Source organism: Bufo bufo, chromosome 4 (assembly GCF_905171765.1).
Source record: "Bufo bufo chromosome 4, aBufBuf1.1, whole genome shotgun sequence".
In the NCBI taxonomy this organism is placed as follows: Eukaryota; Metazoa; Chordata; class Amphibia; order Anura; family Bufonidae; genus Bufo; species Bufo bufo.
This window is the reverse complement of record NC_053392.1, coordinates 385,000,918-385,027,003: the sequence shown is the minus strand read 5'-3', so window position 1 is coordinate 385,027,003 and position 26,086 is coordinate 385,000,918. Positions and strand designations below refer to the sequence as shown.

At 44.1% G+C, this 26,086-nt stretch overlaps 1 protein-coding gene across 1 annotated transcript in view; it reads right to left on the bottom strand.

The window, feature by feature from the left end:
* HECA (hdc homolog, cell cycle regulator) overlaps positions 1-26,086 on the bottom strand; it is a 72,774-nt gene that overhangs the window by 13,192 nt on the left and 33,496 nt on the right. Inside the window, exon 2 of the mRNA XM_040429231.1 lies at positions 5,367-6,404. Within this exon, the coding sequence (XP_040285165.1) occupies positions 5,367-6,404 (1,038 nt within the window). The remainder of the gene's footprint in view (positions 1-5,366; positions 6,405-26,086) is intronic.

Below are 26,086 nucleotides of genomic sequence, written 5' to 3'. Positions count from 1 at the left end.
CAAATGCATATAGAGCAGGGATGCTAAACCTGCAGCCTTCTAGGTGTTGCAAAACTACAGCTCCCAGCATGCCCTAGTAGCTGTAGGCTGTCCATGCATGCTGGGAGTTGTAGAGCATAGAAATCTGTTTTGTGTCTACACCTTGTGGACACCTTCTGTACTGCAAGACAATACTATTCCTACCTATGTGAATACTGTCTGTATAAGGCCTTAGGCTCCATTCACACATCCGCAAAATGGGTCCGCATCCTTTCCGCAATTTTGCGGAATGGGTGCGGACCCATTCATTCTCTATGGGGACGGAATGGATGCGGACAGCACACAGTGTGCTGTCTGCAGCCGCAATTGCGGAGCGCGGCCCCGATTTTGGGTCCGCAGCTCCGCAAAAAGATAGAGCATGTCCTATTCTTGTCCGCAGCTTGTGGACAAGAATAGGCATTTCAATGGGGGTGCCGGGCTGGTGTGTTGCGGACCCGCAATTTGCGGGTCCGCAACACACCACGGGCGTGGGAATGCAGCCTTATTCACATGTCGGTGATTTCCATCAGTAATTGTGAGCCAAAACCAGAATTGGAGCCTCCACAGACATAAGGTATAAGGGAAAGATCTGCACCTGTTCTGTGTTTTTGACTTGGACCTGGTTTTGGCTCAAAATCAGCAGTTCGGCTACCTGCACACATTACAGATTTTGCACATTTTTCCATGCAAATTCTTGTGCAGAAAAAAAGTGAATGACATTAGACAAATATTATGTCCACTTTGCTTTGTTTGCTCCATGCGGAAATTAACCTGATGTTTGGATTCTGAAATCCACAGCGTATCAATTCTTTGTGCCACTTTTTGTGCGGATTTCACCCTTTGCAATTCAAGGTTGAGATCTGCGACAAAACTGCGTTAAAGCCGCACAAAAACCCACAAGTAACACACCCTGTTTCTGGTGCAGAAATCCGCACATATTTTCGGTTTTAAAACCTACACTTGTTTGAAGGTAGCCTTACAGCATCACAAAAATCCGCACACAACTTGACATGCGGTGCAGATTTGAAATCTGCGGCATGTCAATTTGTGCTGTGGATTCTGCCACGGATTTCATCCTTTGCCATGCAGAAGGTAAAACCAGAGGCAAATCAGCAGCAAAATGCACACTGTTTGGTGGGGTTTTGCCACTGTGGATTTTGGTGTGATCGCTTCTCCCCACAAATAATTATTCTTTCTGTATCGCAGATCGCTGTTTACACAGCACCATCTTCTGCCTGGAAATGATGATTTTGGTGTCCACGTCAATAATGGTTTCACCCGTTTGCTCATTCATCAGATCAGTGGCACCTTTACACGGGATGATTATCTGGAATGAGCGTTCATTCCAGATAAATGTCCATTGTAAAGGAGTCTGAGAGGGGCTGTGCAAGAATGGAAGGAAAGGGGGTGTTTTGACAAAGCCCCACAGAAGGCCAGACCTGTAAAAGGAAGGTTACTTACCTGGTTCCGGCACTGGTTCCCCACCCCTTCTCCTACGGACCTGAAATGCTCTGCTGGGTTCCCTTGCTGAAAATATCCGGTTGACAGTGCCACAGCCAATTACTTACATTATGGCAAATGATCACATGATGTGAGGGGATCCGGTCACCACCGCAGCCTGTGATTGGCTGCTGCCATGTCAAAATGGATGTTTTCAGTGAGGGAGCCCAGCAGAGCATTGAAGGCCTGGAGGAAAAGGAGAAGGTGCCAGTTCCGGGAAGCAAGTAAGTAATCTTCCCTTTACAGGTATGGCCAAGTGGGTGGTGGGATTTGCCAAGCCCTTTAACTCGTATTCATTAAGGTTGTTTATTGGCAGGATAAAAATAATTACCAATCCCCCACTGCTGCCATTTCAAATCTTACCAGGTCCTTGCTGGCTACTTAAATTCCTTATACTGCGATATATCAATCTATAATGCGCCTGTCTTCATTCGGCGCAGGTGCTCTGAGAGAAGGAGGCTCGCCTCCTCAGCACTCCCTCAGTGCGCCTGCGCCGATGACGTCACCGAAAGAGAAGACGTCATCAGCGCAGACGCACTGAGGAGGCGAGCGTCCTTCTCTCAGAGCGCCTGCGCCGAATAAGGCCAGGAGCGGGATTTGAATTGCAGAAAGGGCCAGTCAGAGGACGAGCGCGTCCGCTGGCCCTGTCAATCAACATGAGGAGGGGGCGTCTTTATGAAAGGAGGATGCGGCTGCTACCAGCAAGTAGCCGCCCTACTTGCTGGTAGAGAGGTAATTTACATATTATAAAAGACAGTTTTTTTTATTAAACTACTGAACGAAAATGAGTAAGAGCATTATAGATTGATATATCGCAGTATAAGGAATTTAAGTAGCCCAAAAAAAAAAAAATGGGGTGACAGAAGCCCTTTAAGTATTGCCCCAGCAGGTGTAGAGTTCTATTTTATGTGCACGACTCTAACATTATACACATAGAATGTGATGCTTTTTGTTGGTCTCTTTGAACACGCCATTTTCACCTGGGATTCTGCGGCTTACTGATCTATGTCTACAAAAGGCCTAAGAAGATTTAGAAGCTTAGTCTGATTCACTTGCCCTATAATCAGCTGTACAGTAATTTCATGGTTACTTACCACTGAAACTGGGTAACCGCTGTCCCTTACAAAGATCATTTGCTCTTTATGCAGCCATGTGACAGAAACCATTATGCCATCTGACGTGCTGCTCAGAGACTAAACTGTCCAATCTGCAGCATGGCAAATCAACTCTGCAGGTCATCTAGATTAAACTGACATAAAATCAACACAAACCTGCGGACAGTAAAAACCCTATGACATAGCCAGCATCACAGCTTTAACAGTAAAGCAACTTGCATTTTAGTCCTCTTCAGGATGTAGCTAATCTTGAGAACTCAATCTCCTTTCAGTCCAGTGGTAATAATTTATTTTTGAGCTCATGTTGAATTTTTTTAGGCATAATTGTGGGACACAGTCACCTTTAGTTCACATTGTAGTTAAAGATTCTTTTAATTTTTCTATTAACTGAACTTAAAGATGTTGTCTCACCTCTGCAAATGGCATTTATCATGTAGAGAAAGTTAATTCAAGGCACTTAGTAATGTATTGTAATTGTCCAAATTGCTTCCTTTGCTGGCTTGATTCATTTTTCATGTTAACGACCACCCTGCAATCCATCAGTGGTGGACGCGCTTGCACATTATAGGAAAAAGCGCCAGCCCCGTGGAAGCTCACATAGGCTGGTGCTTTTTCCTATAATGTGCAAGCGCGACCACCGCTGATGGATTGCAGGGTGGTCGTTAATATGAAAACGAGCAGTGTATAATGTGATGGAAAAATTATTCAAGCCAGCAAAGGAAGCAATATGGACAGTCACAATACATTAGTAAGTGCCTTGAATTAACTCTCTCTACATAATAAATGCAACTTTCTGAAGTGGCACAACCTCTTTAAACTGATTTGACCACAGTGTTTAAAAAAGGTTGGGTCATCAATATCAGATTGGTCTGACTCCTAGCATCCATGCCAATCAGCTGAAGAGGCCACGGCACTACGGTGAATGCCACTGCCTCCTCACAGCTTTCCATTTGATAGCAGCTGTGGTCGGTATTGCAGCTCGGCCCCATTCACTTGAATGAAACGGAGCTGTACCGAGGGCATAAGATCGATGAATGTGACATCATTGGCCTAGCTGATTGGTGGCGGTGTAAGAAGTCGGACCCCCACCTATCTGATTATTGATGACCAATTCTAAGGACAGGTCATCAATATTAAACACCCCAAACAACCCCTTTGAGAGGGGTAAATGGCAGATATCAGAGGTTTTGCAGCTGCTCTATTTGTACAGTGCAGTTTAAACTGTCCACAAGAGGTTTATCCAAGAGAAGTACATTGCAACATTTAGGGCATTTCTGCAGACCTCCCAAGGACCTGTCACTAGGGATCGACCGATATTGATTTTTTAGGGCCGATACCGATAATTTGTGAACTTTCAGGCCGATAGCCGATAATTGATACCGATATTCTGGTAATTTTCATTTTTGAAAAAAAATTCAATTCCTACACAAATCTGCTGAAAATTAATATGTTTATTGTTAACGTGTATTTTTCTTTTTTTTTTTGTAAATCTTTCTTTTTCATTTATACTTAATATTTTTTATTTATTTTTTTACTAACTTTTAGCCCCCTTAGGGACTAGAACCCTTGTCCTATTCACCCTGATAGATCTCTATCAGGGTGAATAGGAGCTCACACTGTCCCTGCTGCTCTGTGCTTTGTGCACACAGCAGCATGGAGCTGACCATGGCAGCCAGGGCTTCAATAGCGTCCTGGCTGCCATGGTAACCGATCGGAGCCCCAGGATTACACAGCTGGGGCTCCGATCGGAGGAGGAGGGGAGAGGGGATCCTGTGGCCACTGCCACCAATGATTAATACTGGGTGGGGGGGCGCACTGCGCCACCAATGTTTTTAATACTGGGATGGGGGTGGGGGGCGCACTGCGCCACCAATGATTAATACTGGGGGGCTTGGGGGGGGGCGCACTGCGCCACCAATGAAGAGAAATCTCTCATTAATTCATATACAGGAGGCGGGAGCTGGCTGCAGAATCACATAGCCGGCTCCCGACCTCTATGAGCGGTAGCTGCGATCCGCGGCACCTGAGGGGTTAACTACCGCGGATCGCAGCTACCGCACATAGAGGTCGGGAGCCGGCTATGTAATTCTGCAGCCTGCTCCTGCCTCCTGTATATGAATTAATGAAAGACTTCTCTTCATTGGTGGCGCAGCGGCCACAGCCCCTCCCCTTCTCTTGTACTTCTTCCTCTCACTGGCTGCAGCGGCACAGGGGGGAGGGAGACACTGCTTCCTTCTCCCCTGTGCTGCTGAGGGAACACGGAGAGCGCTGAATAGCGCGATTTGTGTTCCCCATACGTTATTGGAATATCGGCAAAATAGATGCAGATACTGATAACGGTCAAAATACTCAATATCGGCCAATAATATCGGTAAAACCGATAATCGGTCGATCCCTACCTGTCACCTCTCCTAACATGTCTGCTTTAGTAACTACTTGCATTCCCCGTGCAATGACACTTCTGGAGCATCTTTTCTTGGAACTGTATGTTGTGCCATTTCTCTACTATTCCTACTATAAATTTCTGAGTAAATTGTCAACTGGGCATTATCATTCCCCTTGTCATCCAGAAGTGAGGAAACCACCTTGTCACCTTACACAACCATAATATTTTATATTACAACCGTATAATGTATGTACGAGGTGGGACCAGCAATCATAAAATGTTTTTTTGCTTTAAAAAATAAAATAAAAAATTATATATATAATATATACATTGTACAAACATTTTACCTTGAAGATGGCAAGGTACGTCGTAGTCAATCTCATCGTGCCTTGAGGGGCTGAGAAATAATGTTCCATCCACCAGTGGGAACTGCTCAAATACAGGGAGGACCCGATGGCATAAAGCACAGTTGACTACGTTTCTGTGACTGGCACTGAGGGCCGATAGGATGAATTTTCGTAGGTCCTCCCCCTGCCCAACCTGCGCATCATCTTCCATGCGTACATGAAAAGTATTCAGTTTATGGCGTGGTATATGAGCTAATAATTCTGAAAGGTCAAGTCTCCGGAGAAACTGTACTGGGGCATCTAGACGCCCGGCCCTATGAGCCTGCAATCCAGAAATACTGTAGTCAAAGTGAGTATTCCTGAGCACTCCGCCAGTGGCAAGATTCTTCTTGTGAGGTTCCAAATGAATGGCGTTCTTTAAAAATTCACCCAAGTATCTAGAACTGCGGGGGACATTAAAGTGAGAAGGGGAGAGGATAGGATAGCCAGCTGGAGGGGACTGACCCGGAGAAACACATGGAGAACGGAGCCCATGTGAACCGCCACTGCCCTTTTCTTGGGAGTTCTGTCTGTCCACAGAATGTCTACGTGGAGGGTCAAAGTTCATCCCTTTTTGAGGTTTTGCTGACCCACGACATTTCTTTACATCATCTGAAGACTCAGACATAGATCTACCTGTGGTCTTATCGGGAACAGATTTTTTCTTTTTTTCATCCTGCATTCGTTTTACCTGATACCAGTCCGTATCTTTCTTCAAGTGGCCCTGGCCACAGCGACAAGAGCAAAACCGAAAAGCCAGGTCATATCCCTTCTTAGTCCACATGTTCTGGCGACACTGTTTCTCATTCCAGCTGCGTGCTCGGCCAATGCAATTGAACTGGACAAGAATGCTGCTCTCCCATTCATAAAAGCACTGCAGATGCATCCATGTGCTAAAAGGGCAGTGCTCATTATTACAAATGACCTTCTGGTAGTCGTCCTTTTCTAGGTCAACGGGTCTACCTAGACTGCAAATAAGTGGAGTAGCACAAACTGCTTCTGTGAGAGGAGAAAAAAAAGGAAGAGTTAAAAGACTGCATTATAATATACAAAGAAATTACAATACTACTGAACAGAAAACATGAAACAGATGGCAGCACACACCTCAATGGATCAGAACGTCTTGCAAGTGTCCACTAAAATATCAATATTAAAAGCCTTTATGTTACACAGGATTGGGGATAACTATTAGATTGGTGGAGGTCCTACCGCTGGGACCCCCACCAATCACAAGAATGGGGGAATCGTACCCCCTGCAATGAATGGAGTTTCTGGTCGGGCATGCATGTTGCTGCTCTATTCATATCTATGGGAATTCTGTAGATAGCCATGTACAGCGCTCTGCTATCTCCGGAACTCCCATAGAAATGATTGGAGCAACCATGCGCATGTACGACCGGACCCTGATCGGTGAGTGTCCCAGTGGTAGGACCCCACTGATCTAATAGTTATCCCCTAGCCTATGGATAAGAGATAACTTAATCTAAAGGAGTTAATCTGAGGAAGGGGTGAACGCAAGTACCCCGAAACGCGTCTGGTGCCACATCCCCCGTTTTGTGACCAGACCTATCTACCGAACATTGGACCCTACCGACTAGAGAGAGTGAGACATCTGCGAAAATAATTTACGCGACTAGGACGGCGAAAGACACAGAGGGTTTGCTACATACTAGCCCATGTGTTGGATTACAGCCCGCCAGTGAAGTCTTCACTTACAAAGAAACTCCCGATACCAACGTGCTACAAGACTGCCGGCACAACGTAGGGAGTATAAATATCTCGAGGTCTGGTAGATCTTATTTCGATACCAATCGAATCCAAGGATAACTATCGCTTGCAAGCTGCTCAATAGCGGGATGCCGCTACCTATCCTGTCTTAGCGGGACGTCGCTTTATTCAGGTACGGTTCCATACGATACTAACTTTATGGTTGGAGACAGAGTGACTTTTAACATAATGGAGTAAAGGATCTTTCGATTATCCCATCGAATATTAGTGGAATATTTTTAGGTCGACATGTTTATATTTTTTGCTGGTTGTTTTTTATCAAGTCATTCGATTAAGATTGCCCATAATCGATTATATATATTTTTGCTCGAATTTAGCTGCTAATTTCACTGTTGGAGTGTACTGTTTTATCTTGCTTCTATTACCATTATTTACAACAGATTCAGGAGTGATATATTATACACACGGTGTAGTTCTCCTGTTTTATTGAGTGTCTATTCTTATCGATTGTCTGGTACATTGATTGTTTATTTTACCATCAATAAAGTATATTCAATATATCTTGGCATGGTTCTAGATATCTGAGAGTGCCCTATCCATATTTTCACATAACTTAATCTAAGTTTAAAGTATAACTGTCATTTTTTTTTTTTTTGGAGTATCGGATTGTGGTGATTAATATCTCCTTGGTGGCCCTATTTCAACTTTTCACTGTGTATTCAATTACCCCTTAATTCCTCATTTTTGTCCCCTGTACTGCCTACTTTTACCTGTGCTTAAAATAGGGTTGCTAGGCATGGTCCGTCCTTTGTTGAAGGACGAAGAAAGCAGGCTGCGTGCAAGGTCAGATTACTGACAGCCAGGGGCTGTAAGTAAATGATTAAAGCCAGGTCCTCCCCAGCAGCTGATAACAGTGCCTGGGCTGTGTGCACTTCTCTCTGTCCCTGCGCTTGGCAGACGCTCCCTCACTCAGCAGAGCTGGAGAATGCAGAGTTGGAGCAGCGCATAACAGGGAAGGCAGATCTGCCGTCTGCTCAGTGTATAAATGAAAGCAACATGTGGTAAGAGGACCCCTTTGTGCTGCAGGAGATTAACCCTTTAGGGGGGAGGGCTCTGGTTACTGACACTTTTGGGGGGCTATTGTTACTGGCTAGTGAGGGCAGGCGGGATTAGCCTCAGGTGAGGGCAGTGGCGGCCATCTTAACTGAATAGTGAAATTGCAGTTTTATGCAGACTGGTTGCTAAGGGCTGAATCTTATTAAATATGGGATAAGTCAGTCTAATAGTAACTGATTCTGGAATATCATGTTATTAGTAACTACATATATGGAAATTGAAATTAGGGTCTAAGTGTGACAGTTATCCTTTAAGATCTTTCCGAGTTCAAGTGTCGCAGACGCTTGAGCTGCAACTGAGCCCCTGTGTCCTAGTCATCTGTATGTGCTCTATTTGTGTTGCTGGAGCTCAGAAAAGAGGAGGACTCTACTAATCAATTACAACTACTGCAAAATTAAGGCTAAGTTCACACGTTCTGGATTTCTTACAGTTTGCAATGCCAATTCCACACCACAAATCCACAGCAAAATACAGTACAATATGTGTCTATGGGATTTTTCAATCTCCATCAGCATACTGCAGATTTTTTACCTGCCGATTTGCTCATGTAGATTGGACTTTCAAATCTGCAGCATGCCATTTATCTTGCAGATTTTTTGCACTATGACCAATACAATTTTAATCTGCAACTGCGAAGTGTGCTGCAAATTTACTTGCGGATTAGGCTACTTTCAGACTGGCGTTTTGGTTTCCGTTTGTGAAATTCTTCAGGGATCTCACAAGCTGTAGAAAACGGATCAGTTTTGCCCTTAATGCATTCTGAATGGGTAACGATCCGCTCAGAATTCATCAGTTTGCATCAGTTCAGTCTCCATTCCGCTTTGGAAGCAGACACCAAAACGCTGCTTACAGCGAAACTGAGCCAAACTGACACAATATGGCACAATAGAAAACTGATCCGTCCCCTATTGACTTTCAATAGTGTTCAAGACGGATCCGTTTTGGCTATGTTAAAGCTAATACAAACGGATACGTTCTGAAAGGATGCATGCGGTTGTATTATCTGAATGGATGCGTTTGTGCAGATCCATGATGGATCCGCACCAAACGCGAGTGTGAAAGTAGCCAAAAGATATGCACAACCTGTGAACGTACTCTTACAGTTAGTCCTTAGTCATACAGGGTAAAGTTTTTCATTTATAAATGGAGGCAAGTTAAAACTTTAAAGGGGGTGTCTAGTATTTAAAAAAAATTAAAATTTTTAAAAAAGACTGGCGCTAGTCCAGATACATTGGGAGTTGAGGAACTTAAAAGCGGGTACCATTAAGGCTGCATATACATGCAGCTCTGACTTCCGACCCAATTTATAAAGGCCATATCTCCCAATGTAGAGCAGCTAACGATGAGAACATAGACTGTCAGCTTTAAAACATGACAAGGCTCACAGCTCTCACCCTTCAATTGGTTGAGATGTTAGCCAGAGTGGTGGAGGAGAGGATAGGCAGTGGGTGATGTTCCGAAATAGATTGTTATATCCTGTGTAACTGTACATGTCTAAAGGGGAAGGATAACATGTAATTCTGTGCATGTTATCAGTCCCCCTTCCCCATCAAATAGATAGCATATTTACTCTCAGACCATCAGATATGAGAGGGGGGGGGGTCATTTTCCAGAAAAGGAGTGAGAAGATGAGCACTTGCTCATTGAATTATCCCTCTGCGCCTAATTAGGCCATTTACTCAGTGACCCAGATATTTACCAGCGTCTAGATCGACGAATAATTCATACACAACACAGAAATACAGTCCTGATCAAAAGTTTAAGACCGCTTGAAAAATGGCAAAAAATCATATTTAGCATGGTTGGATCTTAACAAGGTTCCAAGTAGAGCTTCAACAAGTAACAAGAAGAAATGGGAGTGAGAAAACATTTTTTTGAGCATTCAATTTAATGAAAACAACGAATAAACTGAAACAGGCTGTTTTTCAGCTGATCAAAAGTTTAGGACCACACCTCCAAAAAAAAAAAATAAACCCCCCAAAACAGAAATCCAACTTCCAAACATGAACTCAGTAATGAGTAGCTCTGCTGTTATTGTTTATCACTTCAAAAATTTGTTTGGGCATGCTTGATGCAAGCGTTTCCATGAGGTGAGTGGGAACATTTCTCCAAGTGGTGAAGACGGCCACACGAAGGCCATCTACTGTCTGGAACTGTTGTCTATTTTTGTAAACTTCCCTTGCCATCCATCCCCAAAGGTTCTCAATTGGATTTAGATCAGGGGAACACGCAGGATGGGCCAAAAGAGTGATGTTATTATCCTGTAAGAAGTCCCTTGTCCTGCGGGCATTGTGTACTGTAGCGTTGTCCTGTTGAAAAACCCAGTCGTTACCACACAGACGAGGGCCCTCAGTCATGAGGAATGCTCTCTGCAACATCTGGACATAGCCAGCGGCCATTTGACGCCCTGCACTTCCTGAAGCTCCATTGTTCACTGAAGGAAAAAGCACACCAGACCATTATGGCGCCCCCTCCACTGTGGCGCGTAGAAAACATCTCAGTTGGGATCTGCTTGTCATGCCAGTAACGTTGGAAACCATCAGGACCATCAAGGTTAAATTTTTTCTCATCAGAGAATAAAACTTTCTTGCACCTTTGAATGTCCCATGTTTGGTGCTCTCTTGCAAAGTCCAAACGAGCAGTTCTGTGGCGTTTAAGGAGACGAGGTCTTTGAAGAAGTTTTTTTGTTTTTGAAGCCCTTCAGTCTCAGATGCAGTCTGATGGTTATGGGGCTGCAGTCAGCACCAGTAAGGGCCTTAATTTGGGTCGAGGATCGTCCAGTGTCTTGACGGACAGCCAATTGGATCCTCCAGCTCAGTGCTGATGACATTTTTTTGGGTCTTCCACTTGACTTTTTTGTTCCATAACCCTCAGGATCATTTAAGAAATTCCAAATGACTGTCTTACTGCGTCCCACCTCAGCAGCAATGGCGCGCTGTGAGAGACCCTGCTTATGCAGTTCAACAACCCGACCACGTTCAAAAAAGGAGTTTATTGCCTTTGCCATCACATGTGACTACCTGACAGAAAATAACAATGAATCCACATCTTTGCACAGATTTGGCCTTTTAAAAGGCATGTGGTCCTAAAATTTGGATCAGCTGAAAAACAGCCTGTTTCAGTTTAATCGTTATTTTTCAATTAATTGAATGCTCAAAAAATGTTTTGTCTCACTCTCATTTCTTCTTGTTGCATGTTGAAGCTCTACTTGGAACCTTGTTAAGATCCAACAATGTAAAATATGATTTTTTTGCCATTTTTCAAGTGGTCTTAAACTTTTGATCAGGACTGTATCAATAAAGTTAACATTTTACACTTTCCCTATCCTGTCCATACCCAATCTTTAGAGTAAAATACGGCATACAGACTGTTTCCCGAGTGATACCTATTACATGCTGCAGTGATTGTGATGATTATCATTAAAAATAAACTCTGACAGATGGAAAAGATTTTTATCAGTCACAAAAGACATTTTCACACACTGACTGTTGCCACAAATAATTGTTTTCAAGCGTTCAACTGCTTTTCAGATGGGTTTAACAGGGTCTTTTTTGTGCCTATATTATGTTGTAAAATTATTTTTATTGTTTTTTTCTCTTGGACAACACACTAAGACACATAAGTTGATAATTCCAGCATTGTAGCAATCAAGTGCTTAGCGTTGCCATTAGGAATATGTACAGTAAGGTAACAGAGTGCATTAACAGATTACAATTACAAAAAACTGTACATAGCTATATTACATCGCAATATTGCAATACAGTAACATGAACAATTATGAACAATTATGAACAATGTCAGGAGAGGTCTAGGGGTAAGAGGGAGGGGAGGGAAGGGTATGGAACAGATCGGACGCAAGTGTGAGCGGTCCAAAGGCAAGTTTTGATTGAATGTAAATTACTACCATAGGTACGGCACTACATAGGTCAAATCACAAATGGAAATAGATAGTGCAAAAAAGTGATTTTGTTAGGATAGAGCGATTCGCTTAATATTTTACTAGCAATCGGAAGGGAGATCTACCTTTTACACCCAAAAAGCATACCTAGTGTTGGAAACCATCTACTCATCTATTTTCAAATCTATGAGTAGTATGGGAGTCCCAGTGTGCTATTTGTTCAAGGCGGTATAATTGATCACACTTCTGTATCCACTGTGGCTTTGTGGGCGGAACAATAGATTTCCAATTCACCGCAATGAATAACCTAGCTGCCGCAAACAGAATATAGCTAAGGGTGTGAGTGTGCTTAGAGCACTGAACTTCACTGTATATCCCAAAAAGGCACAATTTCGGGATGGCGTAATAGTCGTCTTACTGAGGTCAGAGATGGTTTTACATACAAATTGCCAGTAAGGCTTTATCTTGTCACAAGACCACAAGATGTGACCATGAGTGCCTACTTCACCCCGGCATCTCCAGCACTCTGCAGCGCAGTTTGGGAACATGCTGCTGAGACGATACGGTGTGTAGTACCATTGTGTTAATATCTTATAGCTATTTTCCTGCAGTTTGGCACACTTGGACACCCTGGATGGGTTTGATAAAGCATTTTTTACTTCATTGGGGGTGAATGTGATATTTAAATCTTTTTCCCATTGGGTAATACAAGGTTGGGTGTTATATCCCATTAGAGATTATGAGATTATACAGCTTTGATATTTTGCTTTTTGGCTCTTTAACCTGCAAAGCTAATTTTAAAAAAAGGGAATGCTCTGGAGTGTCAGATAACCCTATTAGGTGTTTTTTCATATATTGACTAAAATGCATCAAGTGAAAAGGTAGACAAGCTGGTCATTAAAGGGTCACAAGTGACGGGACATCATTGTCTGGGTAGAGGTCTAGGGCTGGGGATGTCATAATCTTTGCTCTTTCTGGTAGAGTCTCTTGAAAGTGGACCGAGGAGTTGAAGAACACATCTCTTATTTGCAATAGTATTTGATAGTTTGGAGATAGTCGTGTCAACCAGTCAGATTCCTTCCACATGCGTAGTGTGTAACCTGTGATAGGGCTGTGAGAGCGTAATGTTTTGTTTATTTGGTGATGATCTAGAAAGAGCAAAGATCTTATCGATAGAGGAGATATGCTATTCTCTACTTCAATGTCTAATCTATTCTTGTATGGTCTCAACCAATCTAGGCACCTAGAGCACACTATTGCCTTATGGTATGTGTATAAATCTGGAATTCCAAGACCACCCACAGCAGTTCGCTGTATTTGTTTATACGGTAGTCTAGCTTTCTCTCCTCCCCAAAGAAATCGAGACTATTCTTTGAAGTTTCATAAAAAATATTTTGGGATTGGAATAGGTAGAGCTTGGAGGTAATACAGGATAGTGGGCATGAGAATGGACTTGATTAATACTCTACGGCCAAACTATGAGATAAAGGGAATATCCCATGAGCCTATCGTGTCCTCAAGCCGCTTGGGCAGTGAGAGGAAGTTTTCCTTAAACAGGTGTGAGAATTCAGGTGTGAGTTTGACCCCTAGGAATGTTACCGAGTGTGTGAAGTCCACTGAAAAGAGGTGAGAATCTTTAGCTCGTTTACCTCTGTTGCTGGGATAGACACATTTAAAACCGTGGATTTTGAAAAGTTCACCGAGAAATTTGAGAGTTCATGAAAAGTCTGGAGGGTTGACACAATAGCTGGGAACGCAATTTTGGGATTTGTAATCAGTAGAAAAACATCATCTGCAACGGCAGCGGTTTTATGGGTTGTGCCTATATTATGAATGCAACACCCGGACCTCCTGCAGTTCATCAGAACCAGTTATGGTGCTTGAAGGGTACTGCCACACTTTTTTATGCAGTTTTTGAATCCTAAACCAGGACTTGATTGAAAAAAGTGATGTACCTGCCTTCAATAATTTCTTTTCTTTTATGATCCACACCCGATTCTAGCTTCAAAAAACCTGAAATCCTAACAAATTTTCTAATGGCCTTGTGCCCATAATACGAGAGTAATAAAGCCCCCATATTATGCCCGTCTGAAACAAACCTTAAAGAGGACCTTTCACGGGTTTTGTTTTATTCTAGATAAATACCTTTACTTGCGGGGACTGCAGCAAACTATTATTTGAGAAAGAGTATTCTATTGATTATTTTTACGATTAATCGAGTACGGACTCTCTTTTCCTTTATAAAAACTCATCAGTCCCCAACACCCTTCGTTCCCCCCTGTGCGATCAGCCCAAGTGCATCAGTATCCTCCAGTGCCTTCAGCTCCAATCCCACCCCAGTGCCTTCCGCTCCACTCCCACCCCAGCGCCTTCAGCTCTAGCCCACCTTAGTGCATCAGCTCTCCCCCACCCTAGTGCATCAGCTCCATTCCCCCAGTGCCATCATCAGCCCCTCCATGCCAATCCATTGCCATGTCTCCCACTCCCCCAGTGCCATCAGATCAGCCCCTCCATGCCATGTCCCCCACTCCCCCAGTGCCATCTGCCCCTCCATGCCATGTTGCCATCCATTGTGTCCCCCTCCCCCAGTGCCTCCATTGCCACCATGTCCCCCTCCCCCAGAGCCTCCATGCCATCCACCATGTCCCCCAGTGCCATCAGATCAGCCCCTCCATGCATGTCCCCCACTCCCCCAGTGCCAACAGATCAGCCCCTCCATGCCATGTGTCCCACCCAGCGCCACCAGCCCTTCTATGCCATCCATGTCCCGTGCCGTCCCCCACTCCCCAAGCGCCATCAGCCACTCCATGCCATTGCCATGATCATCCATGTCCCCCAGCACCATCAGCCCCTTCAAATCATAGGTGCCCTCTTCAAATACCCCCCCACCCACTACTTTATACTTACCTTTCCTGGCACCGGCAGTGCGATGACATGAAGTCCGCAGGAGATGGACCGCATCTTCTTCCCAGAACGCACTGGGAGGGACTTGACATCACACACAGCGTTCAGCCAGCGATGTGTGCATGCAAGGCCCTGGCCAGTGCAGAGCCGAGTTGGGAGGCCACGGAGCGGTGAGGGAGAGGCTTCACTTCACTCACGCTCCATGGTCATGTGATTTAAACGAATCCTCGATGCTGGGAAACTCCCCCAATGCTGCCACCCTGCCTGTTTTTTTTTTTTTATATTGCTCTTGCTGTGCCCCTCTGTAGTTTTCCCGCTAAGTATGTTAACACTGAGCATCGGTACAGCCAGGGAGAAGGCCTTTTTTTATTTTTATTGCATGGCTCGGTTTCGGTGGTTTAAAGGGTTTCTGTCACCCCACAAAACTAATATTTTTTTTTTTGGATAGTTATATTCCTTATAGCGCGATATAGGAGAATATAATAGTCTTACTTACTTTCATGCGGCCGATTCTTTAGAAAACAAAGTTTTATAATATGTAAATCAGGGCTCTACCAGCAAGTAGGGCGTCTACTTGCTGGTAGCCGCAGCAGAAAACCGCCCCCTCGCCGTGTTGATTGACAGGGCCAGCCGTGATCTCCTCCTCCGGCCGGCCCTGTCAGTATTTCAAAAATCGCGCGCCTCTGGTCATTCGGCGCAGGCGCTCTGAGATGAGGAGGCTCGTCTCCTCAGCACTCCCTCAGTGCGCCTGCGCCGATGACGTCTTCTCTTTCGGTGATGTCATCGGCGCAGGCGCACTGAGGGAGTTCTGAGGAGACGAGCCTCCTCATCTCAGAGCGCCTGCGCCGAATGACCAGAGGCGCGCGATTTTTGAAATACTGACAGGGCCGGCCGGAGGAGGAGATCACGGCTGGCCCTGTCAATCAACACGGCGAGGGGGCGGTTTTCTGCTGCGGCTACCAGCAAGTAGACGCCCTACTTGCTAGTAGAGCCCTGATTTACATATTATAAAACTTCGTTTTCTAAAGAATCGGCCGCATGAAAGTAAGTAAGACTATTATATTCTCCTATATCGCACTATAAGGAATATAACTATCCAAAAAAAAAGAGTTTTGTGGGGTGACAGAAACCCTTTAAGATCACAAGCTCTTGTTAATGTGTGCATTGGGGTATATATTTGCAGCTTTGCACACCTCAATACATTATTTTTACCTTGTTGTTATGTGCATGTTTTGAACCATTTTTTTTTTATAATTCTTGATTGTCACAAAGTAACATGAAAGTGGATATGGTTGCCAAAAATCTGTCAACACATCTGCAATTATCAGTTTCTCTGCTTTCAGGAAATACCGTATTTTTCGCCTTATAAGACGCACCGGCCCATAAGACACACCTAGGTTTTTAAGGAGGAAAATAAGAAAAAAAATATTTTGAACCAAAAGTTGTGCTTTTGGTGGGCTTTGAACTAATGGTAGCCTGTGGATGACACACTGTTATGGGGGATCTGTGGATGACACACTGTTATGGGGGATCTGTGGATGACACTGACACTGTTATGGGGGTCTGTGGATGGCACTGTTATGGGGGTCTGTGGATGGCATGACACTGCTATGGGGGGGGTATCTGTGGATGACAGATAAATAGCATCTTATGCTATGCGTCATCCACAGATCCCCCCATAACAGTGTCCCTGTGTATTTTGTGAATGACCCCCAATACAGGGGGTGGGGGCTGGCAACTACACTAGTTTTGTAATGGCAGCGGAGCCCAGTGCAGTCACTGTATTCTATTGCACCGGGCCCCGCTCACTGTACTAATCGTATCTAACTGCAGGCAATATTTAACTATAGAATATCTTCAATCCAGCAGCCTGTACTTAAGTCCGTAGCAGGTAGGAGACTGGGCGGGCACTGGCAGCGTAACTCACTACGTCACGTGCCCGCACCACCTGCTTTATTCATAAAGTGGGCGGAGCAGGCACGTGACGTAGCGAGTTGCGTTGCCAATGCCCGCCCGCCCAGCCTCCTACGGACGTAAGTACAGGCTGCTGGATTGAAGATATTCTATAGTTAAACATTGCCTGCAGTAAGATACGATTAAGGCCCCGCTGCCATTATAAAACTAGATGTCGGCCCCCAGCCCCTCCTCGCTGATACACCTCCGAGCGCGCTGTGCAGCATGCGGTCGGCTGTGTATCAGTGTAAACGGCAGCATTCGCCCCATAAGACGCACTGGCATTTTCCCCACACTTCCCCCTCCGTCTTATAGGGTGAAAAATACGGTATATAGATTTTGGGGGAGCACTCACTTTTCAAGGACTGTAATCCCTGTATTTTGCAGGTTGTTACTTTTTTTAAATTTCCAGATTAAAACCTGATTTTTGATCTTTCCAGTTCTGGTGATTTTACGAAGATGCATGTAACTTTTGGCCTAAGTTGTACATATGAACTCTGCACTTGTTGAAATTTTGGGGGTCATTTACTAAGCTAAATTAGGCATATTTTAGGGGCAGATGGCAGCACAAAGGTTAGTTGCGCCCCTATCTGCGACTTAGCCCCGCTCACGCCAGATCTAAAATTGTGGGCGTGGTGTGGGCGGGGAAGGGGACGGGCCAGCAGGCACACCTCATTCATCATTTTCTACACCTTCTTTAGATGTGGAAAATGGTCTAAATGTAAGCCAGCTAGGATCCACCGCTAGCACAGGGCCTTTATTAAGAGCGACGTCTAAAAACGCCTGTCACACTTTTACCCACTAATATCAAATTTTATGCAATAATTACACTTTGACGCAAAATTGCATGAAGGTATCTCTGTGTATAAAGTGCTGAGTGGCATTTTGACCATATATATGGGAATAGGGGGTTAGTATGATTTTTTTTTATTTCATAATTTAGGTTTTATTTGTACATGTCAAAACTGCGAAAATTGTCCTGGCTACCAGAGGTACAAAATGTCCAAATACCCCTGGCAGCAAAAGGGTTACTGTAAGTCACTTAAAATTTTTCTAAAAAGACTTCCATTCTACAAAAGATGCGTTTGTACCAATATAAACATATAGCTTGGTACATATAAAAGCCCAAAGTCTGCCATTTTAACCCCTTAAGTACCGGGCCCATTTTTGGTTTTGCATTGTAATTTTTTCCTCTCCACATTCCAATAGCCATAACTTTTATTAAATTTCCGTTCATATTGCCATATGAGGGCTTATTTTTTGCGAGATAAGTTGCATTTTTTAAGGGCAACATTTAATTTATCAGAAAATGGGGGGAAAAAAATCCTTGTGGGGTTAAATTAAACCACAACCACAATCCGCCAATGTTTTGACATCATGGTGTTCACTGTCCGCTAAAAATGACATGACGTCTGTATTCTTCTCAATGTGAGTACGAAGATACCAAACTTGTATAGTTTTTTTTTTTTCTTGTTTAACGTTCCACAGAGCTGTATGAGGGCCTGTTTTTTAATGGTACCATTTTGTGGTATGTACGAATCCACCCCCAACCCATTTTATTTTTTATTTTTGGTGTGTTTAATATTTCGTACATTTTTGGACGCGGCGATGCCTCATATGTTTATTTTTTTATTGTTTATATATTTTTAGATGTAAAATTGGGAAAGGGGGTGATTCAAAATAAATTTCAATTTAATATTTTTTATTTTTTAACTTTTATAATAACTTAATCCTCTTAGGGGGCTAAAACCTGGAATCTTTGGATACCTTATCTATTAGGGTGAATGGCATTATACCACGCTCCCTGCTGAGCTGTGCCTCGTGCACAGTTTATCAGGGAGCTTCTTACCATGGTAGGCCTGGGAAGCTTCAGATGTGTCCAGGCTGCCATGGTAACCGATCAGAGACCAGCAATTTTACTGGGGGGGCTCCAATCAGAAGACAGAGGGAGCCGTATCCCTCTGCCTTACCTTACAAATGCCGCTATCTGTGTTGAACGCAACATCTGAGGGATTAAATGACGGGGTTTGGTGTGATCGCTGTTCCCAGTCATTGCTGTCGGGTGCCTGTTGCCAGCACTCGCTGCGTATGGAACAAGCTCATTGCAGCAGCCCGCTCCATACATTACCTCAGCCATCGTGACGTACCAGTACGTCACAGTGGCTGAAGGGGTTAAACAGATCATTTAGATGTTAGTCCAGTGTAATGCTCATTTAGGCCTCATGCACACCCTGCACAAATGGATATACCGAATCCATTTTGAGGTCCGCAAATTGCGGATTTGCAAAATACAGATGCAGTCTATGTGCAGTCCGCATTTTGAAGATATACTGGGGGGACATATTTCAATAATGGCATTAATAATTTGCGCCAAAAAATACTAACATTACAAATCAAATTAAAAGTGGTGATTTGTTTCACCTCTTATATCAAAAGGTGCACGCCACTTTTAAAATGTGACTTTTTAAAATATAAACATGATAATCCGCCTATTTCTCTCGATTTGCGACATTTTAACACCAATAGCACTAAAATGCAAATTTTTCTTTAAAACAAAAATGCACCATTTCAGCCAACCCTGCCAGACCACACTTGCGACTTTTGTAACAAATTTGCAACTTTCGAAGCATATTTGCAACATTTCAAATAATAGTAAAGAGAAAGACCTGGCACTCTAAATATGCAGCCAAAATCGAGATAGTTTTTAAAATATTTGATTGTTTATTTAAAATATATTTAAAAGTAAACACAGCAGCGTATAGAATAAATGGCAGCACCATCTAATATGACATAACAGAATAAATAAATGGCTTCAGTATAAATAAAATATACAATAGCATAAAATGGCTGCAGTGATATATCAGCAAATGGTATTAATATAAATCAAATAGTATCAATGATAAAATTCAACCATAGAGAATCCGCAATCCGTACGTGAGTTTAAGCATAAACTGTTCCTCCTATACCGCAGTGGGAAGTGCAAAAGTACATTCAAATAGCAGCAATAATTAATGTCCAGCAGACCTCAGACTGTGTGCAGGTCTTTGCATATGAAATCGCTATTTAACGCTATCCGGGATGGATAACCTTAAGTATTCACAGTTCACAATTGCTACTGACTTTCTGTAGCAGCGCACGCATGAATCGCCAGTCTTTCCAATAACACACGGAAGGCCAGAAGGTACAATGTGGTAACTTCTCAAGGTGGCGTCCCACCCAGGTACAGTTACTATATATCCTTGTTACCATCTGGTCGATGTGTGAATGCGGGCTTGATAATTCGTAGTATAATGGATGTCAGCTGCGCTTGTCCAAACTACGTTCCCACGGCTGGCTTGTGCGCTCAGTAAGGACATGTATCGTCAGAGCTTTTTAATCTTTCTTCCGGAGATTTTAATTCATGTCCAGGGGAGATTCTTTACCAGCATGCCAGTGCAAGGTATGGCCCATACGCGTTTCGGGGATATAACAGTGACCCCTTCCTCAGTGGTAACCTTGCAGTATTTCCCCTCTTTCTTATATACTCTAATCCAGGTGAGTATCAAAAGCCGAACCGGAATCCAACAGTCCCAAAGATGCATGCAAAACCCGGATTTGCCACATTTCGGTTTTTATGCGTTGATTAAGCGTTTTTTCTTCTAACATTGCGTTTTTTACACCATGACTGCTTAAACATGATATAAAACATAATAGATGTAGAGATAGATTTAAAACATAATAGATACTAATAATACATATTTTAAATCTATCTCTACATCTATTATGTTTTATATCATGTTTAAGCAGTCATGGTGTAAAAAACCACCGCGCCCCCAGAGTTCTTTATTCTGATGACCGGAGGGGACATGCTATTACTACGCACAATGTGAGCAAGTAATTTACCCGCCCGATTACCCGACTCAAAGGATTGCTGCTTTAAAAAGAATAATTTATGCTCACTCTTTTCCCTGAGGTGCATCATATAGAGCCTTCCTTTAAAGGGACACTGACAGGCCCAAAAAGCATATTTAGGTATATATATGACAGTACAGGTCTTATAAAGTGTATTAGAATCATCTAAGTATCCCCCCTGTCCACCTTATAAATACAGTAAAATGAAGTTTTATAACCTGCTTGAATCGTGTTCAATCTGCCCAAGGGGCGGCGTTTCATCTCAACTTGCGCCCAGCCAGCCTCGCCCCAACTGCCGTTTGAAGCACCGCCCAGCTCATCAATATTCACTTCGCTGGGCAGCGCACTAAATCATATCGCGCCTGCGCACTAATTAACCCCTTTTGAGATGTAACAGAGCAGCGCTCTGAAGCGCTGCTATGAACTGTGCCCGGCGCATGCGCATAAAGCAGAGGCTGCATCGGCCTCTGAGAATCAGACTGTGCGCAGGCGCGATGCGATCCCGGCCAGTGAGGGTGCCGAGCGCATGCGCTGAAGATGAGCCGGAGGCCGATGCCCATAGTATTGTATTGGGCATGCACCGGATCTTGCGTCGGGGACAGTAGTAGCCGCCCAGCGAAGTGAATATTGATGAGCTGGGCGGCGCTGCAAACGGCAAGTTGAGATGAAACGCCGCCCCTTGGGCAGATTGAACACGATTTAAGCAGGTTATAAAACTTCATTTTACTGTATTTATAAGGTGGACAGGGGGGATACTTAGATGATTCTAATACACTTTATAAGACCTGTACTGTCATATATATACCTAAATATGCTTTTTGGGCCTGTCAGTGTCCCTTTAAACATCCAGTCCTGCCTATTCACCTCAGAGGGATTAGACCTGAACGAGTTCTCTGCCTCCTTGCAATTAGCATGTAGTTCCAGTTCTTTGCGTGCCGAATCTCTTTTGATATAGGATATAGAAGATTTGAGGCATCCCCTCAAGTAGGCTTTCAATGTCTCCCAGAGTAACAAATCGTCCGTCATCTCATCCTGCACTTCCAGAAATATCTGAAGCTGATCAGGAATTCTATCATTCGTGGTCATAAGAGACAACCAGAATGAATGAACACACATTTTGACACTCTGTTTGATACCATCACAAAGTCTAAGTTGAGCAAACACCGGTGCTTGGTCCGAGGGCCCCTGTGATACATACCTAATATCTTTAAGATCTGTGTATACTGCAGCACTGCCAAGAAGATAGTCAATTCTGGACAGTGCGCCCCTCGCTGGAGTGAAGCAGGAGTACTCCCTCTGAAGTGGATGCCGCAGCCTCCACATATCTAGCCATCCAAGTTCTTTAATCATTCTAGATAGGTTAGTGTCTTGCTGAGTGTATCCACCCTCTCTCCCCACTGAGTGAAATCTATCCATGTCTTCATGCATCACTAAATTAAAATCCCCCATGCAAAGGAGTTTAGCATTGGGATATTGCGCAGCAAAGCTCAACACCACCTGGAATATGGCTATAGTGGCGGGGGGGGGGGGGGGTTATATATATTGACCACAACATATGGAGCACAATTGATGAATGCATACACAAGAATATACTGCCACTCTCAGGATTCACCACCGATTGCTGGACTTCCCATCTAATGTTCTTGTGAACAAGTATAGCTACCCCTCTGGAGTGCGTTGATCCAAACGCATTCAGAGACCACTGGACCCATGGCTTCTTGATTCTATTCCCTGTTTCTGGCGTCAGGTGGGTTTCCTGCAGCCCCAAGATGTGGGGATTGTACTGTCGGAGATGAGAGAATACAGCAATCCTTTTCCTAGGGCTACCCAGTCCCCTTACATTCCAAGATATAAACATTTAAATCTGCCATTTGTATTTCATCAGCTTTTTCTCCAAACAGATCAACCCTCCATCCTCAGGCAAATAAGGACCCATTTCCTCAGACCCTCTCTTGCATACCCTCTGCGCTGCCATATTGGGATTAGTGTACCATGCCTTTAACAGAATAAACAGTATATAACTTAACTGTAGAGTAACAAATATAGCTGAGTGAACCAGTAAATGATGACATCACTGCCATCCTGTACTATGGCTGAGTTACCGGAGACCTGCATAGTGCAATATGATGTTAAACCTATGCAGGTGTCTGCTCGGCCTCGTACCAATGGGATAATACTGCTTAATGCATGCACATGTAACGATAATAGAAAGGAGAAAAGGGATAGAGGAGGGAGGAAGAAGGGATGAGGCAATGAGGGGGAGGATAAGAGAAAAGAAAGGGGTAATGGGGTCTCCACCACCACATCAACGTGAAGTACTGCGAGCTCAATCACGTCTCCAGTATAAGATGAGGGAATTCCTCCATAGTCCCGGACAATGATGTTAAAAGTCAGCGGAACGCATCTAGCAGACAAGTGTATTAGTGTGAACAGGATACTTGCGGCATCTGCGGTGGTAAAAGTATCAGCGAGGTCCTGGACGACTTGGCCTCTTGGAAATCCACTCTTCCGCCTCCTTAGGATCTGGCGGGAACCCGGTGCGCCCTTTCAACGGCGTAGGCGCCAGAAAATGGCGCTTCAGGAAATTGTGCCTTGAACCAAAGTTCCAGAAAAATAGCCGGATCTGAGCCCTCCGCTCTCTCTGGTAGCCCCAGGATCCTGACGTTGTTACGTCGGGCTCTGTTCTCAAGATCATCGCACTTATACTGCCATAGCTCACAGACCTCTCCACATCATGCACTCTGCTTGCAAGTGGCCTAGTAAGATCTTCTAGAGCCGAGACCCTGTCTTCTGTATGACGCACACACTCCTTGAGCTACTGGACATCTTGCCTCAGCAGGCCCAAATCCACCTTCACTTCCTCTATTTTGCAGGTAACCGATGTCTGGCAGGTGGAGATTGCTGTCAGGAGCTGGTGAGAGACAGTTTTTAGGGTTACCTCTGGCTCCCCCGAGCCCTCCGCCTCTGTATGCTGCGCCGCTTGACCTCACGTAAAAGCCGCTCTCGGCAGGAGCGGCGGCGCCATTTTGGGCCTCTTGCCTCACGTATTCTTTAAGCTTTTCAGCCGCTGATTGCGCCTTGCTGGGGCCCATCATCGACTTCCCAGGTCTTCTCCTCCTCTTCTGCACCTGCCACTCGATGTTCGGAGCAGCCAGTATGTCAGGATGTTGCAGGATTCAGTACGGGGTACGGAGCAGACTTAAAGTGCGTGCGCTCATGTCGGCCGTTAGCCACGCTCCCCCGCGCATCCCGTTTTAATACTTACCTATCACTTGTTTCCACGAGTTGGTTTTTATTTTCATAAATGGGTTTTGACAAAAAGTCGCATCTTTCTGACATAAATGCGACTTTTTACACAAAACATCACATAACCTGGCTTAGTTGTGTGCAACAATTTGAGCAGTTTCTGCCAATAAGATTTTAAAGCCCCACCCACTTTGACATCTATAACTCATTTCTGGCGTATTGCATTCTTTATGGTATAAATTCTGTAGAAAACTGTTGATCTATTCGGCGCAAATCAAAACGCCATTTTTTGGGCGCATTTTATACCATAATTCTGGCGCAACATGCTTCGTAAATGTCCCTCATTGTATCTTTCTGGAGAATAGACATACGGATGCAGAAAAAAAAGTCAATAGGTCCACAAAAAATGCGGATGCAACACAGACCGCAAAATACATACAATCATGTCCAGGCCAATAAGAAGTACATGATAATCAGGGTTGGGTAGACAGGCTGCAGTGTTTTATCAAGTACATCCGCACATATTTTACCAGTTGGGACAACCCCTCCATTGCATTTTTCACATGGAAGTATTTTTTACATCCATATTTCAGCATGTTCTATGGCTGTCTGTATCGTCACCGCGCTTTCTCTACAGACAAACAAGACCGCTCTTTAGGCCTCATTCACACGGCCACGTCCATATTTCGGACCACAAAAACTAATACCTTCCATTTGCATTCTATATTATTCTCACTCAAATCAATAGATAGGGTTATTTGCGTCTGCAATATGGACAAGAGTAGGAAATGTTCTATAATTTGCCGAATGGAAAAACTAATTCACAAAAAAACACTAGTGTGTGCATGGTCCCATAGAAAGTAATGAGTCAGCCAAAAATTGCAGATAGCACACTGAAAAACAAAAATGGTCATGTGCAGGGCTGCAGCTATCGATTATTTTAGTAATCAAGTATTCTACCGATTAATCAAGTACTCTAATAAGAAAAAGCAAAGAATGTTTTCTATAAAAACTCATCAGCTCCCCCTCCAGTACCATTAGTTCCTCCAGCAGTGCCACTAGCTCCCCCCAGTGCCATCAGTTCCCTTTCCAATGCCACCAGCTTCCCCATGTCATCAGTTGCTCCCCCTCCAATGCTACCAGCTCCTTCCCCAATGTCGCCAGCTCGCCCCCCCTGCCATCAGTTCCCCTGCTCCCCCTCCTAGCCATCAGTGCCCAGCCACAGTGCCAATGAACTAAAATACTTACCTTACCTGTAAGGGCATTGACGACCCTCCAGAGATCTTCCTTCCTCTTCTTCACGCACTGCGGATGACCACGGAGCGTGAGTAATAGCAAGCTCTTTACTCACCCTCCATGGTCACATGGCACAAACGAATCATCGAGAATTTTTTTGTGTCGAGTTAATCGATTCATTCGAGTAATCGTTTCAGCCATAGGCTACATGCACACGACCGTTGTGAGTTTTGCGGTCCTCAAATTGCACAATTTGCGGAATGGCACGGACAGCCATTAATATAACTGCCTATTCCTGTCTGCAAAACGGACAAGAATAGGACAGGTTATATTTTTTTTGTGGACCACGGAACGGAGAAACGGATGCGGACAGCACATGGAGTGCTATCCGCATGTTTTGCGGCCCCATTGAAGTGAATGGGTCCGCATCCAAGCCGCAAAAACTGCGGATCGGATGCGGACCAAAACAACGTTCGTGTGCATGAGGCCTTAGTCATGTGCATGAAGCCTTGTTCTGTTTCAGGTTTTCCTGCATAGACCTCTGTATTTTATCCTATGGAGAAGTCATAAAAAATTCAAACACAATCACCGATCATACAAACCCACATTAGGCATCCATATTTCTGTACATACTTCAGCAGTATTGAAATACAGTCATATAACAGATCTGAGTGCTTATGGTATTTCTTCAGCCCATTGTTATTTCTAT